This window comes from Priapulus caudatus, unplaced genomic scaffold (genome assembly GCF_000485595.1).
Source record: "Priapulus caudatus unplaced genomic scaffold, Priapulus_caudatus-5.0.1 Scaffold94, whole genome shotgun sequence".
Lineage (NCBI taxonomy): Eukaryota > Metazoa > Priapulida > Priapulimorpha > Priapulimorphida > Priapulidae > Priapulus > Priapulus caudatus.
The window spans coordinates 445,945-464,263 of NW_014577155.1; the positions used below are offsets into that span (position 1 = coordinate 445,945).

The following is an 18,319-nucleotide window of genomic DNA, read 5'->3' on the forward strand; positions in this document are numbered from 1 at the left end:
ACTGAAGATAACTGCATAATATAGCTTGCTGAGAGAGCGAGAGGAGGTGGGAGACTGTGGAAAGGCAAAAGGAAAGATAGCTGAACGGCCGTAGAAGAGGAAGCAGGCTGAGGGAAGGACAAATGAGGCCGGCGTATAGGACGGGAGGTAGTGAAGAAGCAGATTTGCGCCTACAGGCTACAGGCCTACAGGCTAGGGCGCTCTCACAATTAGAAACACAGATCTACTGATAAGAATTAATTACATAAATCTGTGCTGCGATACCCCCTAACCATATTAAATGCATATTCATCATAAAATTTAACTCTTCTGCGGAGATATTGCGCATGCGCCAACACACTGACGTAGCCAGATTGTGTACTGAATGGTATATGCAGCAGGCACCTTACACGCAAGACCTTCTTCCTATTTCTTGAGAGAGGCCTACGGATAAAATGTTATCATATAAATATTTGCTATAATACCTCCTCTCAAGATTTAATAGATAATTTTCGCAAAATATTCTTCTTCTAGTAGCGGGGTGACATTGCGCTTGTTAACGTCGTTTCATTAACAGGAGCGGAGATAGTGAAGGTGATCAGTCAACGATGAGACGTATGAAATGTCAAATATGAGTTGTAGCAGGGGTACATGTTATACCGTTCTGTCATACTCTTAGTCCGTGTACAAATGAAACGTATCTAGTTATAATATTAGGTTACAGGTACAATATAAATGGATTCGCCGCGTCATTGTGGCACTTGGCAACCGCATTTGCCGTATTAGCTGCAACGTATAGTGTTCGCTATCTGAAAAGGTCAGGGCAGTTTCCATGCTTTTCAGCAGCTTTCGCTGAGAGCTAACAAGTAGGCCCACTCTTCTCAACTCCTATGTGAGAACAAGAATCCAAGAACAAATGTGGATATAATGATGTGCAATAATTACTTGTCCTGTGATGTTTGAATGCTGCTGCTTTTTTGTCATACTAAAATTCTATAGGCTACAAGATTTTTTGTAACCACATGCGATGCCTTTTGTGTGCGTGCCTGCGTACGTGCGTGTGTGTGCGTGTGTGTGCGTGCGCGCGTGTGTGCACGCGTACGTATTTCACAACACCTTGCATAACTCGCCGTTATGTCACGTATAGGCCTACCCATTACTATGATAAGCCAGCCTGCGATATATGAACATCGGCTTATACGAACATAAAAAAGTAACCTTCTCTTCTGAGATGTTGGCCGCGTGCGGTTCGCCATATCTCTCCCTGACACAATTCTACTTGCACTTTTCCCTCGTGAGCGCACCTCTCGAAGCGGGCAACAACAATGCGTTCATTCACGGCGGTGCGATCTCGACAAACTGAAACAGTAATTACACTCTGGCGTTCTTTTTTCTACTAGGTTACGTATCGAGTTTCACGTATGTTTTGCTACAATCATAGGAGAGAGACTCGCCGCTGTCACCGATGGAGAGAGAACGAGAAAGAGACAGAGGGGTGATAGAACACAGAGCGAGGGAGAGGGGGAGACTACTAAGAGGGAGAGAGGAGAGAACGGGAACCAAATAGTATAAGTGAAAAAGAGAGAAATCGAGAAAAAAAAGGAGAGAGAGAATCCGCGCGCGAGATAGAGAAAGTGAGAGAAAATGTTCAAGAACGCAAAGGAAAGAACGAGAGAGAGAGAGAGAGAGAGAGAGAGAGAGAGAGAGAGAGAGAGAGAGAGAGAGAGAGAGAGAGAGAGAGAGAGACATCGTACCTTGTCTCTTACTCGTTACTCGGAATATACAATTAACGTAATTACTACGTACGCGTGTCCATACAACCTACATCACCAAACTACCCGTCATGGCGGATAAAAAAAACCACGCTTTGACTGACTCCTCGCGTCCACGTGGCTGATCCAGTAATATCGACGATGCGACGTACGGAGTCAGTCTAAAGTACCATGCGTAAATGTCAACATCATAGTCTCAGCGCTACGTTGTGTCAGAAAGATTTCGTCGCTGTTGTGAAGGTTTGATCGGGGCTGGGGCGTCATTAGATACGTAATGCAACCTGATTTCCAGCAATCCTGCAACAATACATATTTCCAGGCATGAGTCAGTATTGATCGCGTGAGAACATTTTTTGTTTGTAAATTTATAAGCGATGTGTTGGAGGCTGTAATGTCGTGACAGTGAAGCGGAAGGACACATTCCGATGTTGAGAGAGATTCCCGCCCCTCCCTCTCCCAACTCCAAACACGCGCGCAAATAATTATGCGCGTGTGATGTTATAATCTGTTTTGGCGGGTAAACGGATAACATATCGCAAATCCTGTAGTGATCTTCTTATGCACGACATCACGGCAAAACCGTTACGCGTAGTGAAACATTTAAACGTGGAAAATCAGAATCGCGCCCACATGCACGCCTCCATCTTATGCGCTGGGGCACCGTTTTCAAAAACACGCGATATTTCCCATAGTCGTGACTTTACGATATTTTTGAGGAATGAGTCCCAGACCGGTTATTTCCCATCTTTCACGATGTCTCGAAACTAAACCACACATCGGCAATATAATACAATGTGTGTTTCATATAACACGGCATTTTGGTCCTGAGCCCACACTGACAGGTATAGGCACACATGTACGAGCAGCCTGCACGGCGGCTACACCCACCTAATGGGAATTATAATGACTAGCGGTGCTTTATCGTAACAATCGCTGTCACGAGTGTTCGTCGCGAACCGGAGACGAGCCATTACCGATCGTCGTACTAACAATGATTACGATAGAGCAAAACACGCGCACACGCACACACGCACGCAAGATCACGCACGCAAATAGATAGTATAGACAGCTATATAAAGCAGTATAGCGAAGCTCATGCTAATACGTACAGTAGTTGTATTCAGGTTGATCGTTATAGTTTATTGGCATGTGATTATCAGTATAGAATGATTCATCATAGGCTAGTACAGCACTAAATAGTCCTGGTTATGTATACAACTACTGTCAAGTACTGCACTGCATATAACTGTCACTCCATGGAAACACCAAAAGTGTCCTGTATAGACAATGACTCTAACGAAACCCCTAACGCGGCTGTTAATAGAGGTGGTTTTACTGTATGACTGCCACTCGTGGGAAATGCTGTCAATGCCCATTATAGACTGGTGCCCATTCTATAGAAGTGTCCGCTAACACAGGTTTGACTGTATGCGAAAATACTGACAATTGATCAGGAAAGGAATCGAGTGATTCAATCATGGACGACCTAGCTCAAATAAATACATACGGTCATGCATCGCGCAATCTTTAGACGTATAAACATTTGGTCTCACCGCCGTGTAGAATGTAAAACCAGAGCAGAAGAGCATTGATCATATAGCAAGTATCACTAGTCACACATGTTTACCACACAGAAGATTTCAGCAAGGATAAATCGGCCCATTCTCCAGGACCGATGTCCATGCCGTACCCTTTGAATAATGCTTTAATGCTTTAGGTCCGTCAAGCTATACCGATTTATACATGACGTGTGTGCCGAAATTCGTTGCGACTCGTTGCTAAGCATTGTTTTTAGAACGTCCTATCGTAACAACGATTGGCTAGGCCAATCACGCCAGGTACATAGGTCAACTTGTATCCTGCTACGTTACTGGCTACAAAGACGAGATGGGTAGCAGCTTCTAACGTCACATCACATGAATGAGCATTGAGTAAAACGGGATTTTTCGCTCGTTAAAATTCACATGAACATCCATATGTAATGTTTACATCGCAGAAAGGTCAACACTAGGTGATAGCTAGGTGAATGCTCTTTCAGAACAGCACAACCTTAATATCTGATCAGGACACTTGTGTATAATGATCACTACCTTTGACCAAGACTAAAATAGCGCCCCTAAAGTCTAGTGACCTCTATCTCTGACCAGGAATGAATGATCAAGCTCCCACAATGATGGTTGCTGGTGCTGCAGCTACACACGCCCTATGCCCCTCTCTTCTTAATCTAGGTGGAGGCACAGTCTCGGATTCGCTTGGCTTCCTTGCAGGCGACTCGGCTCGAGGCGGGACAGGTCCGGTGAAAGACTTCGTCCCTCATACATGTGCGTCTGCTCTCTCGGTTTCTCCGCACATCGTCTAAGGTAGGGAACTTCTGCTATCGTTTTCTCTTCAACCTGAAACGCGTACATCGAGTGAGTTTGCTTCTGTGTAGTTGTGCTGCATCGGTATGACTCGGGGGCTGACCCACGTAGGCATGTGCAAACATCCTGCCTTCCCTCCCTCTGTACCTTCTTACCCCCCTCAGGCTGAGGGCGGCAAGGCAATAGCCATCTTTGTATGGGTGAATGAATGAGCCCAGCACTGCATAAAGTGTTGCTATTGCAAACGGTAGCAAGCACGCGCAAATAGGACAAACAACCATTAATTATACAAAATATGTATAAATGAGGATCTCTACAGAATAAATAGTCATATATGTCCTTTATACACAGGTGTCCGTTGTATAGAGGTGGTTTCACTGTATAACTGCCACTTGAGGAACACGCCACGCGTGTTGTCCTTTACGGACAGGTGTCCGTTCTATAAATATGACAGCTAACACGAGTTCGATTGTAGAAAGCAGGAATGACTAACTCTCGGCATCCGCGCATGCTAGAGTTCTCACGATCTTCCTCGCCGAAAGCACAAGCCCGACAAAAAACGAGTAACAAAGTTTTGTGGCATTAATCTGCAAGCGGGAGCGGTAAAACCACGTCCCCGCTACGATCTTAACTATAAATATCGGACGGAGGGATTACGCTAGGTGCTACTCCTCGGGCAGATTACACGACCCAGACGAGAGACCGGATACCAGAGAAGCGTCGCCCAAACAAGGTGTTGATCCTGACCGCTGAGCGCAGATCTTGCGCGCAATTCCGCAGCAAGGCGCACGCGACCGCGGGAACGTCCTACGAAAGTATCACGCGCTGGCAGCTATTGATCCGTGCGCCAAATCCAAAGGTCGGCGCACGGATCAATAGCTCCCAGCAAACAGTCTCGAATTTTAGCGGGTCTAATTCACTACCAAACATATGCACACGACATCGCGCAGGTCTAATTTCATGAGAATCACTGAAGAACTGCTCCGTCAATCACGAGAAACGGAAGAGAAATTCAACGACCGCGAAATATACAGCTTAGTTATACAGTATTAGCCTATGACCGTGTGCTGTGTGTGTACGACTGCCTTGTCTGTATATAGCTTCGTGGCGCCATCTATCAGAGGAAAAAGACAAGCCGGTGCGGGGGGGCGGGGCGTTACCCACAGCATGTCACGTGACGAAATCGTGATTGGGAGAGAGAGAGAGAGAGAGACGGTCTAACACGCGTATAACGCACTTTCACCATGCCATATGCCACATGTTCCTGTGTAGACTGTAGGCAGGCTGCAGCCGCTCGTGTAAAAATCTGGGCACATGACACGGCGCGTTGGTCGGCTAGAAGCGGCCACGTCACCGAGTAAACATCGTGATTGGCATTCGGTGGGCGTAATGATTGAGGTAATTAGGGTTATTTAAGGATTATAACCATATTAAATGCATATTCATCATAAAATATAACTCCTCTGCGGAGATATTGCGCATGCGCCAACACACTAACGTAGCCAGATTGTGTACTAAATGGTATATGCAGCAGGCAACTTACATGCAAGACCAATTCTTGAGAGAGGCTTTCGGATAAAATGTTATTATATGAATCTATGCTAGAATACCTCCTCTCAAGATTATATGCATAATTTTCGGAAAATATTTTTCTTCTCGGGAGATATTGCGCATGCACGAGCACCATTTCTGGCGTGCAGTACGGACTAAAGATAATTGCATAATATAGCTTGCTGCGGGAGAGGAGGTGGGCGACTGAGGAAAGGCGGAAGGGAACATAGCTGTGGGGCCGTAGAAGAAGAAGCAGGCTGAGGAAAGAACAATGGAGGCCGGTGTATAGAACGGGAGGTGGTGAAGATGCAGATTTGCCTTCTACAGGCTAGGGCACTCTCCCAATTACAAACACAAGTCTACTGATAAGAATTAATTACAGAAATCTGTGCAGAGATACCCCCTAACCATATTAAATGCATATTTATCACAAAATGTAACTCCTCTAGTGAGATATTGCGCCTGCGCCAACACACTAATGTAGCCAGATTGTGTACTGAATGGTATATGCAGCAGGCACCTTACATGCAATACCTTCCTCCTATTTATTGGGAGAGAGCTACAGATAAACTGTTATCATATAAAGCTATGCTATAATACCTCCGCTCAAGATTAAATGCATAATTTTCGGAAAATATTCCTCTTCTCAGGAGACATTGCGCATGCGCGAGCACCGTTTCTAGCGTGCAGTGCCGACTGAAGGCAACTGCATAACATAGCTTGCTGAGAGAGAGCCGGGGTGGGACGGTAAGGAAAGTTGGCAGCGAAGATAGCTGAGAGGCGGTAGAAGAAGAAAGAGGCTGAGCGAGGGACAACGGAGGCAAAAAGAAGGGCGGGAGGGGATGAAGTAGGACTTTTGTACCCTACAGGCTAGGGCGCTCTTCCAATTATAAACACAGGTCTACTGATAAGAATTAATGACAGAAATCTGTGCTGCTATACCCCCTAACCATATTAAATGCATATTCATCATAAAATATAACTCAGTTGGTCGGCTAGAAGCGGCCACGTCACCGAGTAAACATCGTGATTGGCATTCGGTGGGCGTAATGATTGAGGTAATTAGGGTTATTTAAGGATTTCGATAGTTTTTGGTGCGCTTTTAAATCCACAAAATTTTCTCGTGCTAGTCCATGACATGCTTACCAGCGAACCCTGTTTCAAGTCAGTCACTGTTGCCCACGAATTCAGATTAGTCAAATTCCCATGCAATTCTGGTATGATTTATGCTACCAGAACAGCAGTACTTAGGAGAAACATGCCGCTCCATATATGAACTCAAACCTTCGGTTTGCACAAGGACGGGGCGTCCTACGGGGGCACGGTTACGTCGAGACTCGTTGTTTCTTGACACGTAACACCACCATCTTTACGCGTTCGCATCGCCACCGAGTGGCACGTAGTGTCCGTAGCGCCACCTGTCTGGTTGCGTCCACGTGATGAAGCTTCTAATATTGTGAAAGTGCATTGGTCTATGTACGTGCAGTGAGGAGAGCTACTGTAGTGCCACCTGTCTAGGAATGTTCGCTTGATAAAGCTTCGATTAGTGAGATGCGAGTGTGATGTACAATAATTTGCGTGCAGTGATGGTGCAAGAGGAGTTATTCTAGGCAGCATTCATTCTCATCATTATCAGCAGCAGCAACAGCAACAACACAACAACAACAACAGCAACAACAACAACAACAACAACAACAACAACAACAATAGCAGCAGTAGCAGCAGTACTAGTAGCAGTAGCGCCGACAGCTAAGAAATGCATTGTTTCACACATCATTAGCATCCCCCACCAACATCATCCCCATCATCCCCATCAGCATCCCCATCAGCAGCCACCATGCGATCAACACCTAAAGGCAGACAGCGGGAAGCACCAAGCCTACAAGCGAAATAAGTGCAGTAGTACCGATGCAGTAACGCAACTTACTTTCCCACCTGCTGCTGTTTGAAGCAGCTCGACTTTGAGTCTGCCGCCTTCCTGCAATGTAACACGTCGTCGCAAATTAAACTATAATGCATTTTCCGCACGACGGCAACACCGGCTAAGATTGGGCGCAGGGCCTGGTTAAATGTTTGCCCACAGAAAGAAACTGCAAGAACGAGTAATGCGCCCACAGTGCCTGAAAGAAAATACTATTTAAAAACATCGCAATTTGGCCTGGTTTTGAATCGAAATCTCACTGATTATCGCCATAAAGTTGTGACTCAAGATTTCAAGCATTAACACTTGAAAAAGCCTATTACAAACACGATTTTTTATTACTCTCGAAGGTCAAAGAGTTATTCAATCTGTCAGCGATTTTTGTATGTAAATAAAAAAACCATTTGACCAACAAGAAACAACGTGACAACGCGAAATAGTGAATCCACGGGCGAAGCTTACTTTGCATTCGAGCAGTCCACGCACAGCGTCTGCAGAAACTTTGGTGGCGCACCGCCCCTCTGCCGCGTGTACTGCAAGAAAAATAATTAGACAGGTATTTAGACTTTGCATACACATGACAGATGCAGGTAACAGAATAGATATTCTCAATAAATAAACCTTGAATATCTCCTTTGCAGTATACATGCACAATTTATTATTGTTAGGATTTCATCATTCAAACCCAAAATTGTCCTCTACTTTCCCCTAGTTTCAGCACGTGGTTACATGTCATATATTATGTGATCTAACTAGCTGTATGATTAGTGAGTTGAGCTCTCATTCACTAGTTAGGTCTTGAGTATTGCGACCAGACGAGTCTTCGCTAAACACTGACAGTGGTCACTACCAGAGTGTTTTACATCCTCAGTGGTTCTTTTATGTCCCAATTAATGGATACGGCTGAATAACTGCTAGAACCCTGTATGAGACCCCCTGTAGGCTGCAGGCTATAGCCGTAACTCGTGCACCCATTGCAACACACTACTCTAGCTACTAGAACACTGTCTAGGAGCCGTGAGTGTATACTGTAGCCCTACACCGTGTGCAACCACTGTAGCACACAGTGCCACACACACTGCTCTAGCCGCAAGAACCCTGTGCGAGACCCCCTGTAGACTGTAGCCTTACCTCGTGCACCCACTGCGCGCTGATGCTCCCCGGGCGACGGGTGCCGCACTGCGTGCACATGCCGCAGTCCTCGCATACCCAGCGCCCCGTGGGGATGTTGCGAAGGCCGACGCAGAACGTGTGGTAGCCGCGGTCGCACATGTCGCAGAACATCATCTTGTCCTGGCGGATAGACAGCGTAGAGTGAGCGTGAGGCGGTCGGTGGAGAGAGATACGAAGGAGACTACACGTATTCATACGTTCCTGTGGACGCGGACAGGGCACTCACACGCGTACGCATGCGCGCATCCACGCACTCACGCGTGTGCACTCGCACACACACACACACGCGCACACACACGCAACTAGACAGAGGGCACTCACGGAGAGTGCATACCTCCGCGAGCATGTAACATGTATGTGCTCGCTGGTGGCGGCTGCTGACTGACTCGCCGCTCACTGGTGGCTGCTGCTGACTCGCCACTCGCTGACCCGACGCGCTGGCTGACTCGCCGCTCACTGGTGGCTGCTGCTGACTCGCCACTCGCTGACTCGACGCGCTATCGATCGCGCGGTGGCTACACACGCACACGAGACCGATTACATGACCTCCGTTGCGCGGAGGTAATAACGCACACACGTGCACACACACACGCACACGCACATGCACACGCACAAGCACACGCACACGCACACGCACACGCACACGCACACACACACACACACACACACACACACAATGCATGCACACACACGTGCGCATGCACGCTCGCACAAAAATGCACATATTCACACACACAATGCAGGCGCACACGCACACACATGTAAATATAAAAGTACTTGCACACGCACACACAATAATTTCAGCACAATGAGCTAAATTTTCGTCAATTTATTTTAATTTTTTTTTGTTAAATTTCCATCGGCAGCAATCACGGGTTCTAATTGATATGCTTAAATCATGAAACTATCGTCCCACACAACTGTCGCACAACAAATATAAAATAAAATTACAACCAACTTGTTTTTCTAGAATTTGGGGAAAATAGCAACTTTTTCTAACCAAACATATCTTCCAACAGATGCATTTTCATTGGCTGGATGCTTTTCACACGCGACGCCACCTGTCTAGAAATGTAGTCACGACACACAAAATCGCTCGACAACTTATTAAAACCGCGAACATAAAAGCATCTACTCCCTCTTGACACCAGTCAGCTGGCAACAGGGAAATGCCATAAGCGGCTTATACTTATAGAGGTCTAGTGATCAAGAGAAGAAGACCTTTGCTGCCATCGGACTGCGTTAATTGCAGCGCGCAGTAATCCTCATGTGTGTTCGTACTACAGGATGAAACCACGCTGTGCGGTAAATACGACTAAAGCTGTGCCTCCCACTCCTCCCCCTTCTATCTCATCATAACCATATTAAATGCATATTCATCATAAAATTTAACTCTTTTGCGGAGATATTGCGCATGCGCCAACACACTGACGTAGCCAGATTGTGTACTAAATGGTATATGCAGCAGGCACCTTACATGCAAGACCAATTCTTGAGAGAGGCCTACGGATAAAATGTTATTATATGAATCTATGCTAGAATACCTCCTCTCAAGATTATATGCATAATTTTCGCAAAATATTTTTCTTCTCGGGAGATATTGCGCGTGCACGAGCACCATTTCTGGCGTGCAGTACGGACTAAAGATAATTGCATAATATAGCTTGCCGAGGGAGAGGAGGTGGGCAACTGAGGAAAGGCAGAAGGGAACATAGCTGTGGGGCCGTAGAAGAAGAAGCAGGCTGAGGAAAGGACAATGGAGGCCGGTGTATAGAACGGGAGGTGGTGAAGATGCAGATTTGCCTTCTACAGGCTAGGGCGCTCTCCCAATTACAAACACAAGTCTACTGATAAGAATTAATTACAGAAATCTGTGCAGAGATACCCCCTAACCATATTAAATGCATATTCATCACAAAATATAACTCTTTTGGTGAGATATTACGCATGCGCCAACACACCAATGTAGCCAGATTGTGTACTGAATTGTATATGCAGCAGGCAGTTTACGCAAGATCTTCTTCCTATTTCTTGAGAGAGGCCTACGGATAAAATGTTATCATATAAATATTTGCTATAATACCTCCTCTCAAGATTAAATAGATAATTTTCGCAAAATATTCTTCTTCTAGTAGCGGGGTGACACTGCGCTTGTTAACGTCGTTTCATTAACAGGAGCGGGGATAGTGAAGGTGCTGATGAACGTTCATCGGTTACCGCAACCCCGAGTCTGTCCCAACAACAATATAACATGATGCTGAACTGCTGGCTTCACCATCTCTAATAGCGGCAGTAGCAGCTATATTTATATTGAAATACGGCTCTTTTAAATTGTCAGAACCACTATAGACGATGTTGTCATGATTTCTTCGATTAATTATCAATATAAAATATCTGAGGCTCTTTGTACGGGGCGCCATGCAGGACAGGGCTCAATTCTGTCACCCCCCCCACCCCCCCCCGAGGGCCGGTTCCACAAAACTCACACATGCTATCTGTCACACGAACCACGACACAACAGGCTCACCTACTTATATCGACATCGAACCCGGTTCCACAAAACCAATGGTCACGTGTAACTAACAAAACTCAATTCTGTCAATCCTGTTCAGCAAAACTCAATTTTGTAAACCAAAAGCTCAATTCTGTCGGAACCGGTTTCAGAAAAATCGATTTGTTCCCAAATATGGCACACGCATGGTAAGAAGGGACTACCTGAATTGAGTCAGAAGAAACAAGATGGCGACCATGAACACACATTTCTCGGCAGGCCCAGTTTCTGATCCGAATGGTAGGCCCTGATCTCTCGACATGTCACGTGCTACAGCATACTTTGGGCATACAGAAATCGAGGTTTTGTGGAAACCGGTTCGATCAGAATGTGAGTTTTGGTGTTTACAAAATCGTGAGTTTTTGTGGAACCCACACACACACTGCGTTAGTGCTTCCGGATCGGGATTCAGAGTTCACGACAGATAAACATTTGAGTTTTGTGTGTTAGCAAAATATGACGTTTTTGTGTGGAAGCCGGTTCGACATGAAATTGGAGTTTCTGTGTTCAACTCAATGTGAGCTTTTGTGGGACAGCGCTATGGTCATGATAAGAATTTTTTTGTAGTTTCCTGTGTGTCCTACAGCACAGGGGTGGGAGATAACACATATTCTTGTCAACTGGTCTATGAGAATTGATGGTTATTATTTCTGCAGAACGGACACCTTACGGACTCCGACAGCTGAGACCGTCTGCGAGACTACTGACGTCATCGTCGTCATCGATGCGCAAATAAAATGGACTTGTCCTCTGATGCAGTTGCAGCGCCGGCGTACTCGCTTGATTCTGGCTACGTAATTGCTTGACGTTGGTGCCTATAATCAGACACACAAGAGGTCAGATGTTTTTTACACACACGAAGGCTAGTAACGACCTCCGACTTTGTGCATGTTCTGTCGGATGGTATTTAGTACCGCTTACGCGTAGTAAGGCTTCATAATCAATCTTTGAATACAAAGAGACTACAGTTATGTACATCGCTTACACACACATTATATTGCCTAACCCAACCTCACTGACGAACTCTTCACGCATATTTATTATATATGCATCCGTAGGTGTTCTTCTGGAGCGGCTGTATGGCGCTCACTCTCCATGTTGATAGTTGTGTATGTCGTATGTCGAGTGCTTATAGTTAGCTGTGTGTGATGTAGTGTGTGTTGTGTCGTAGTAGCGGTATGAGATATGTCGTCGACTCGAGGAGACTGTCAAGCGTGAGTTGAGGTGTGTTTGTGTTGGTTGTGTAGTGTGTGGTGGCTAGGGTGTTGATGGTGCGTAGTGCCACAGCAGTGTTTTGTTGTCAGGACTACACACACACACACACACACCCACACACACCACACACACACACAACCTACACGCTCACAACTATCAGCTCATAACACTTCTTTACAGTCACCAGTCAGTCAAGCCAAGGAAAGTATATAGTCTAATATTCACCAGGTTGTATATGTGAAAGATGCGCCCGCGTGACATGATAGCATCGGATATAAAAGTCCCAACCTGGAGGTTCCATACTTGACCATCAGGCGTCATATATATGAGGTGGCGTAAGTGTGGCCTAAAACTAAACTGGCGTTTTATAAACATGGGTCACGGAAGAATATTGGCCACACTTCTAGGGATTTATTGCCTGATTCGACAATCGAATTGCTCTATTACACTAACATCGTGTTAACGCCTTATCTGAAAAGGTCAGGGCAGTTTCCATGCCTTTTCAATTGAGCAGGCGTGTTCGCTCTTGAGTAAGTCTTAACACCGACAAGTACTCTTTACTGTAACTACTTATAGATCTTCGCTTAGTCTTGACGTATAGGAGAAGAAGAATTTCCGGGCAAGAATACGTATCCGAGTTGTATGGATTATAAGCAAAAATCAGGATCAGTAACAAAGCGCAGGAAAGTAGATTACTTATCATTGATACTGCTGTGATGGTATTTGGATGACTTTCCAGAGGCCTGGCTGCCGCTCGTCCATTTTTTATATTTGTATACCCTCCATAATTACTTTCTACTAGTGAGGCCTACAAGATATTTTTTGCGTAACCGCATATGAATGCCTTTTGAGTCGTGCCTGCGTAACGTGCGTGTGTGTGCGCGTTTAATTGAGGCACTGAGGCTGGATGTTCCGGCATGTCCCACGTGTATTTGGGACTGAATGACGTACGGGATATTCCTCACACAGATCGTGACAGCGGGTGACTAGCAGCGTCAGCCGTAACAACAACGCGTTTGCATGGAGACTCGCCCAGAGAGGATCATGGCATGGGACACGTCACTAGACTCCCGCAATTAAGATTAGCGATATGATATGACTACTAGGCACTTAGTGATATGACTACCTAGGCCGCACTTAAAAAAAAACCCTAACCCTAACCCTAATTACATACTACATAGAAAACACTAAACCTAGACCTGCTAAACCCCAGTGCCCTCGACTAACCGATACTACTTAAAAAGAAAAAAAAACAAATTAACAAGAGAATGCATAATGATGACCTCGAAGTCAAGTCTCATATATAAATGGCGCCTATTCTATACTGCGCTGGTCTCGCGCAGCCAACACCAGCAAGCAGGATCTTCACGCGTGCATGCGCCAAACGGAGAGATTCAGAGAATTCGGGCGACGATGTATGATGTGAAATTCAGCAGACGAGATCCTGTGTGCGCGAGATGACGAGCGCGAGTAAACATCATGCGCATTAACTATCAGTCCGTGCAAATCCTGTAATGATCTTCTATGCACGACATCACGTACGAACGTTCTCTAAATAGCCGGCCTTTTTGCAAGAGACTAGCGATTTAGGCGTAGATAAGAAGCTACAATCTGGGTAAAAGCGGAGAGAAGAAATGTACAGAGAAAAAAGTCGAGAGGAGCACATCGTGCTTATTGCATAGACATGACACGTCATTCGATATATGTAGAAAGGGCAGGGAGTTCGGAAGAGGAGGAGTGGAGAGGGCGCGTGATGGCGAAAGAACAAGGAGTGGCGGCTGGTACAGTAATGATTATTCCCCAAATCAAAAAGCGTCTTCCGTAGTGATGCGTCCCGCTCTCACGAGATAATTGTGTATCCTAGTAGTGAATGGTGGACGCCCGATCGACACCGGTTGCACTACATCAGTAGGTAGAAAAAGCGCACTATCGTTACTCGATGTGCTGCACAAGCTTGTGCAGTCTCTTCACAGCAAAACCAACACGGCATATACAATGGGACCATCATGCACATGACGTTATCTATGACACAAGCGAACGTGTGTTTTCATAATAACACGCTCTGCAGGCGTCCAGCGGCATTTTCGGTCCTCACACATTTCTCACCTCTCGCATCATCCGTTCCTCTTGATCTATGCTACTATCTCTCTCGCCTCGTCCCTCTCGTCTGGTTCTCTCTCTCGGCCCTCTCTTTCTTCCCCCTCTCTCTCTCTCCCTTCTCTCTCTTTCTCTCGTTCGCTCGCTCTCTCTTGTCGTGCTCCATTCATCGCACCATGTCTAGGCGAGCAGGACCTGTACGACGGTTCTTATCATCTCACCCCACCTAATGGCCTGTCAACTTGCTCTAATGCTCACTCTATTTGCATCAGCGGTGCTTCATCGTCGAACAATTCCGCTGTCACGCAGTTGCTTCTCGTCCCTCTCTCCGTATGTCTCGCTCGCATGCCCGGCATATCTCGCACTTGGCATGGCTCGCCCATCTGACCCCGATCTCGGACTTCTCCGTTCAACCTTCTCAACATTTACTTCTTGTACGATAGAGCAAAACACTCCGTCTCACACCCACTCCACCATCCTCCTCGTCTCACCGTCCAAGGACTCTCTCCTCTCGCTCGGCGCACGTCACATACAGCACGCACGCAGATCACGCAGGGGGGAGAGGGGGTACAGTGCGCTCGGTCTCGTGGGGCGGGGAGGGAGGGTGGGGGTGGTTTGGTGGTTGGGGTCCGGTGCCGTTTGTAGTGTTGGAGTGCGCCGGCGGCTCTCGGGCGTCGGGTCGGCTCAGGGCGGGAGGTCTGCAGGGCAGGGGTAAGCGGACGTGAGGGCCTGTTTTTCGCCGAGTTGGTGGGGTTCGGAGGGTGGGTGTTCCTGTTTAGGTGTTGGGGAGAAGTTATGTTGGTGGGGCGGATATGTATGTGAGACAAACCTTCTAGTGCGAGGGTTGCGCCACGCTATGCATCCAACACGCATCTTTTCGTACGTATCAAAGGTTTTTCACGCCATGCTGTCGTATTGACTTCAAGTGGCATTTACATCGTTCCTATAGACGGTATTGTGATAATTATACCGTAAGAGATGCTACACTGGCAGAATTTCGGCGACTTTGGTGGTTAGTTTATGCCAGCACTTCGTCGCTTCGCGTCTGAGTGAGTTAGAATGAGATAGATTTCACTCTTCAAGTTCGTGTAATTCACCGTAAACAGAATTGAGGAGCACCGATGGGTATCTTTATAGTAACAATATCATTATGATATCAGCTTGAATGAATAGCTCTCGTCAGTGTGGGTGTAACTTTAGTACACACGCGCAAGAGTACAGAGTAGAGGGCAACACGGGTCAGCGCATGAGTCAGGTTTGACTGTACTGTACTGGGCTCGTGGGTGATATGAATTGCACTTGCGCGCGACCTGGCCGTGCGATACAGCCGCACATGCGTGTGTGTACGCGGTGCGTACTAGCAGTGTAGTGTGTGTCGGTTGTGTGTCCGCTCGTGCATAGAGTGTGTGTGTGTGTATGTGTGTGTGTGAGGGGGGGCGGGGGTGAGGCGGCGAGGGCGGGGGCGGGTAAGATGAGGGATATAGTGTGTAGGTGAATTCACCAGGGTTCAAACACAGGACTTACATGATCCATTCTCACGGACTCACGCACGCGCAGGTACGCAACCGCACGCACAACACGCACCGCGAGCGCAACTCGCACGCGCGCACGCACACACCGCACGGCCACACAACTGCACACTCAGGGCACACGACCACTGCACACGCACACGCACACACACAGCACACATAATAATATACTATATTATACACATATATAACATATATATATATCAAAGTATATTGTATAAGAATTAGATCTACTTCTGATATAGTATTTATTGTCGCTTATTTCTTTGACTGCCGTGCCAACGCCCGGGCCGCGACTGCCGCTATCATACCTGCCCCGAATCATGCACGACAGCTCGCGCACGACACGCACGTGACTATGATGTAACAAATTACAGGTAACGTTACGCACTGCCAGATGTATGCACAGCGGCGCGGACCGGCAGAACGACTCACACGGATCAATCAAGGTATGTCGGAGCAGCCGGTGGTCACTTTCCGACGTCTCTCACTCCGCCCGCCTCAGTGTCCAAAGCCATCCCGTGTGATACTGCCGTTGCCTGGCCCGACGGGGGGGAATGAGACTGTATTAGCAGGGGAGCGGGAGAAAGATGGCGGGGAGGGGGGTGGCGGTGAGTTCTGCACAGCATGCGCTTTCGAGGGCACGTCTCTAGCGGGCACGCACGGCAGACCGATGGGAAGGAGAGAACGCCTAATAGAACTCTTAAAGAAGCACATTGCAACAGGAAAAACTGCAGTCCCTGAGAGTGTGCGAAAAAGACATAAGCGGCGCTACGATACGCGAGTACGGTCCGCAACATGGTAAGTGATGAACGAGGCAACCGCGAAGCGTTCAGGTGTCTACCGAGATCGAGGCGACACGGCGTGCGGCGTGCGCGTGTGGCGGCCAGAGAGTACGACCAAACGCGAACGGAGAGATCGGAGTTTAAAAAGATTCGAGACGAATCGAAACATATAAAATTAAGAAGAATGTAAAGATTTGAAAAGGATGTGATGAAAGAGAATTGAGAGAAAGATAATCATATTGGACTGAAAATTGAAGAGGCAATAGAGAGCGGCTTGAAGATCAATACAATCATAGAGTCACTTAAGCGAGACTCGGAATAGCTGTTCAATTGAAAACTAGACAGATCGGTGAAATGCTCGAAGGAGTATGTTATAATCGGCAATAGTATCGTTAGTGAGTATAGTTCGTACGATGTCGAATAGAAATTGAAAGAGTGAGTAAAATTCGGTTATAGATCAATTTAATTTAATCGAGAGAGATCGATGGTGTAAATCGAAGATTGATGAAAAATCCAGTTGGTGCGTCGTGCTTCAAGTCGCGCGAATGCGATATGCTATGGAGCAACGTCATGACAGAAATCACGGTAATAAATACGTAATAAATTTTGATGACTCTGCGTGTATATATATTACGGCTTGCAACAAATCGTAACACACACACCAGTAAGTTTCTAATTGCTGTATACAAAGCTCGTCACCATGGTACCGCAGCCACACGCACGCACACACAGTATTGTCACAATAACGGAGACTGAAGTTCAAAGGACAACACCTTACACATACGGATGCTACACGCGACACTCACACCATCGGCTCATACAAGGTGGCTACAGGTCAAACATGCGAAGTTTTTCATTTCAACAGCCACGATACCAGGCAGGGATTGAATAAGGTCAACAGTGAGGAAATGTACAATAGACGACTCAAGGATGTGTTGTTGTGTCTACGGGTACGTAGGAAAGAATTGTCTACACTAATATCATACGATAACCGGAGGGTCGCGCACAGCGACAAAGTTGTTATGTTTTGCCACACTGAGCAATGTATCTGGGAAAGAAACACACAGTACACCGTGCTTCCGAGTTGCTGTTGTTGTCACAGGACGTCGCAGTGCAAAGGAGCCTATCGCGCGTGTTGGGTTAGGGCACAGAATGAAATACGGTCAACTGATGTCTTGATTTCATCACTGTAAAATAGGAATTGGCACAACCGCGCATATGGTTTGAGTCGTTCCCTGTTTTCGTTCACAATGATCTACAAAACAATTAATACACTCAAAGATGAACGAATTGTCTACATGGCCACATATGACCCCTTACTTGGGATGGCGGAATTAAAGAAGAATTTGTATTAGTAGCGTGGGAAGTGGGTCCGCAGCAATCGTG

At 46.6% G+C, this 18,319-nt stretch overlaps 1 protein-coding gene across 1 annotated transcript in view; it reads right to left on the minus strand.

Moving 5' to 3' along the window:
• Nucleotides 1-2,798: 2,798 nt before the first annotated feature.
• The window catches only part of LOC106804966 (PHD finger protein 10-like), a gene marked incomplete in the record, with an annotated part of 66,296 nt that continues 50,775 nt past the window's right edge, over nucleotides 2,799-18,319 (minus strand). Inside the window, 4 exon segments of the mRNA XM_014806383.1 lie at nucleotides 2,799-4,144; nucleotides 7,590-7,640; nucleotides 8,046-8,116; nucleotides 8,715-8,876. Of these exon segments, the coding sequence (XP_014661869.1) occupies nucleotides 4,126-4,144; nucleotides 7,590-7,640; nucleotides 8,046-8,116; nucleotides 8,715-8,876 (303 nt within the window).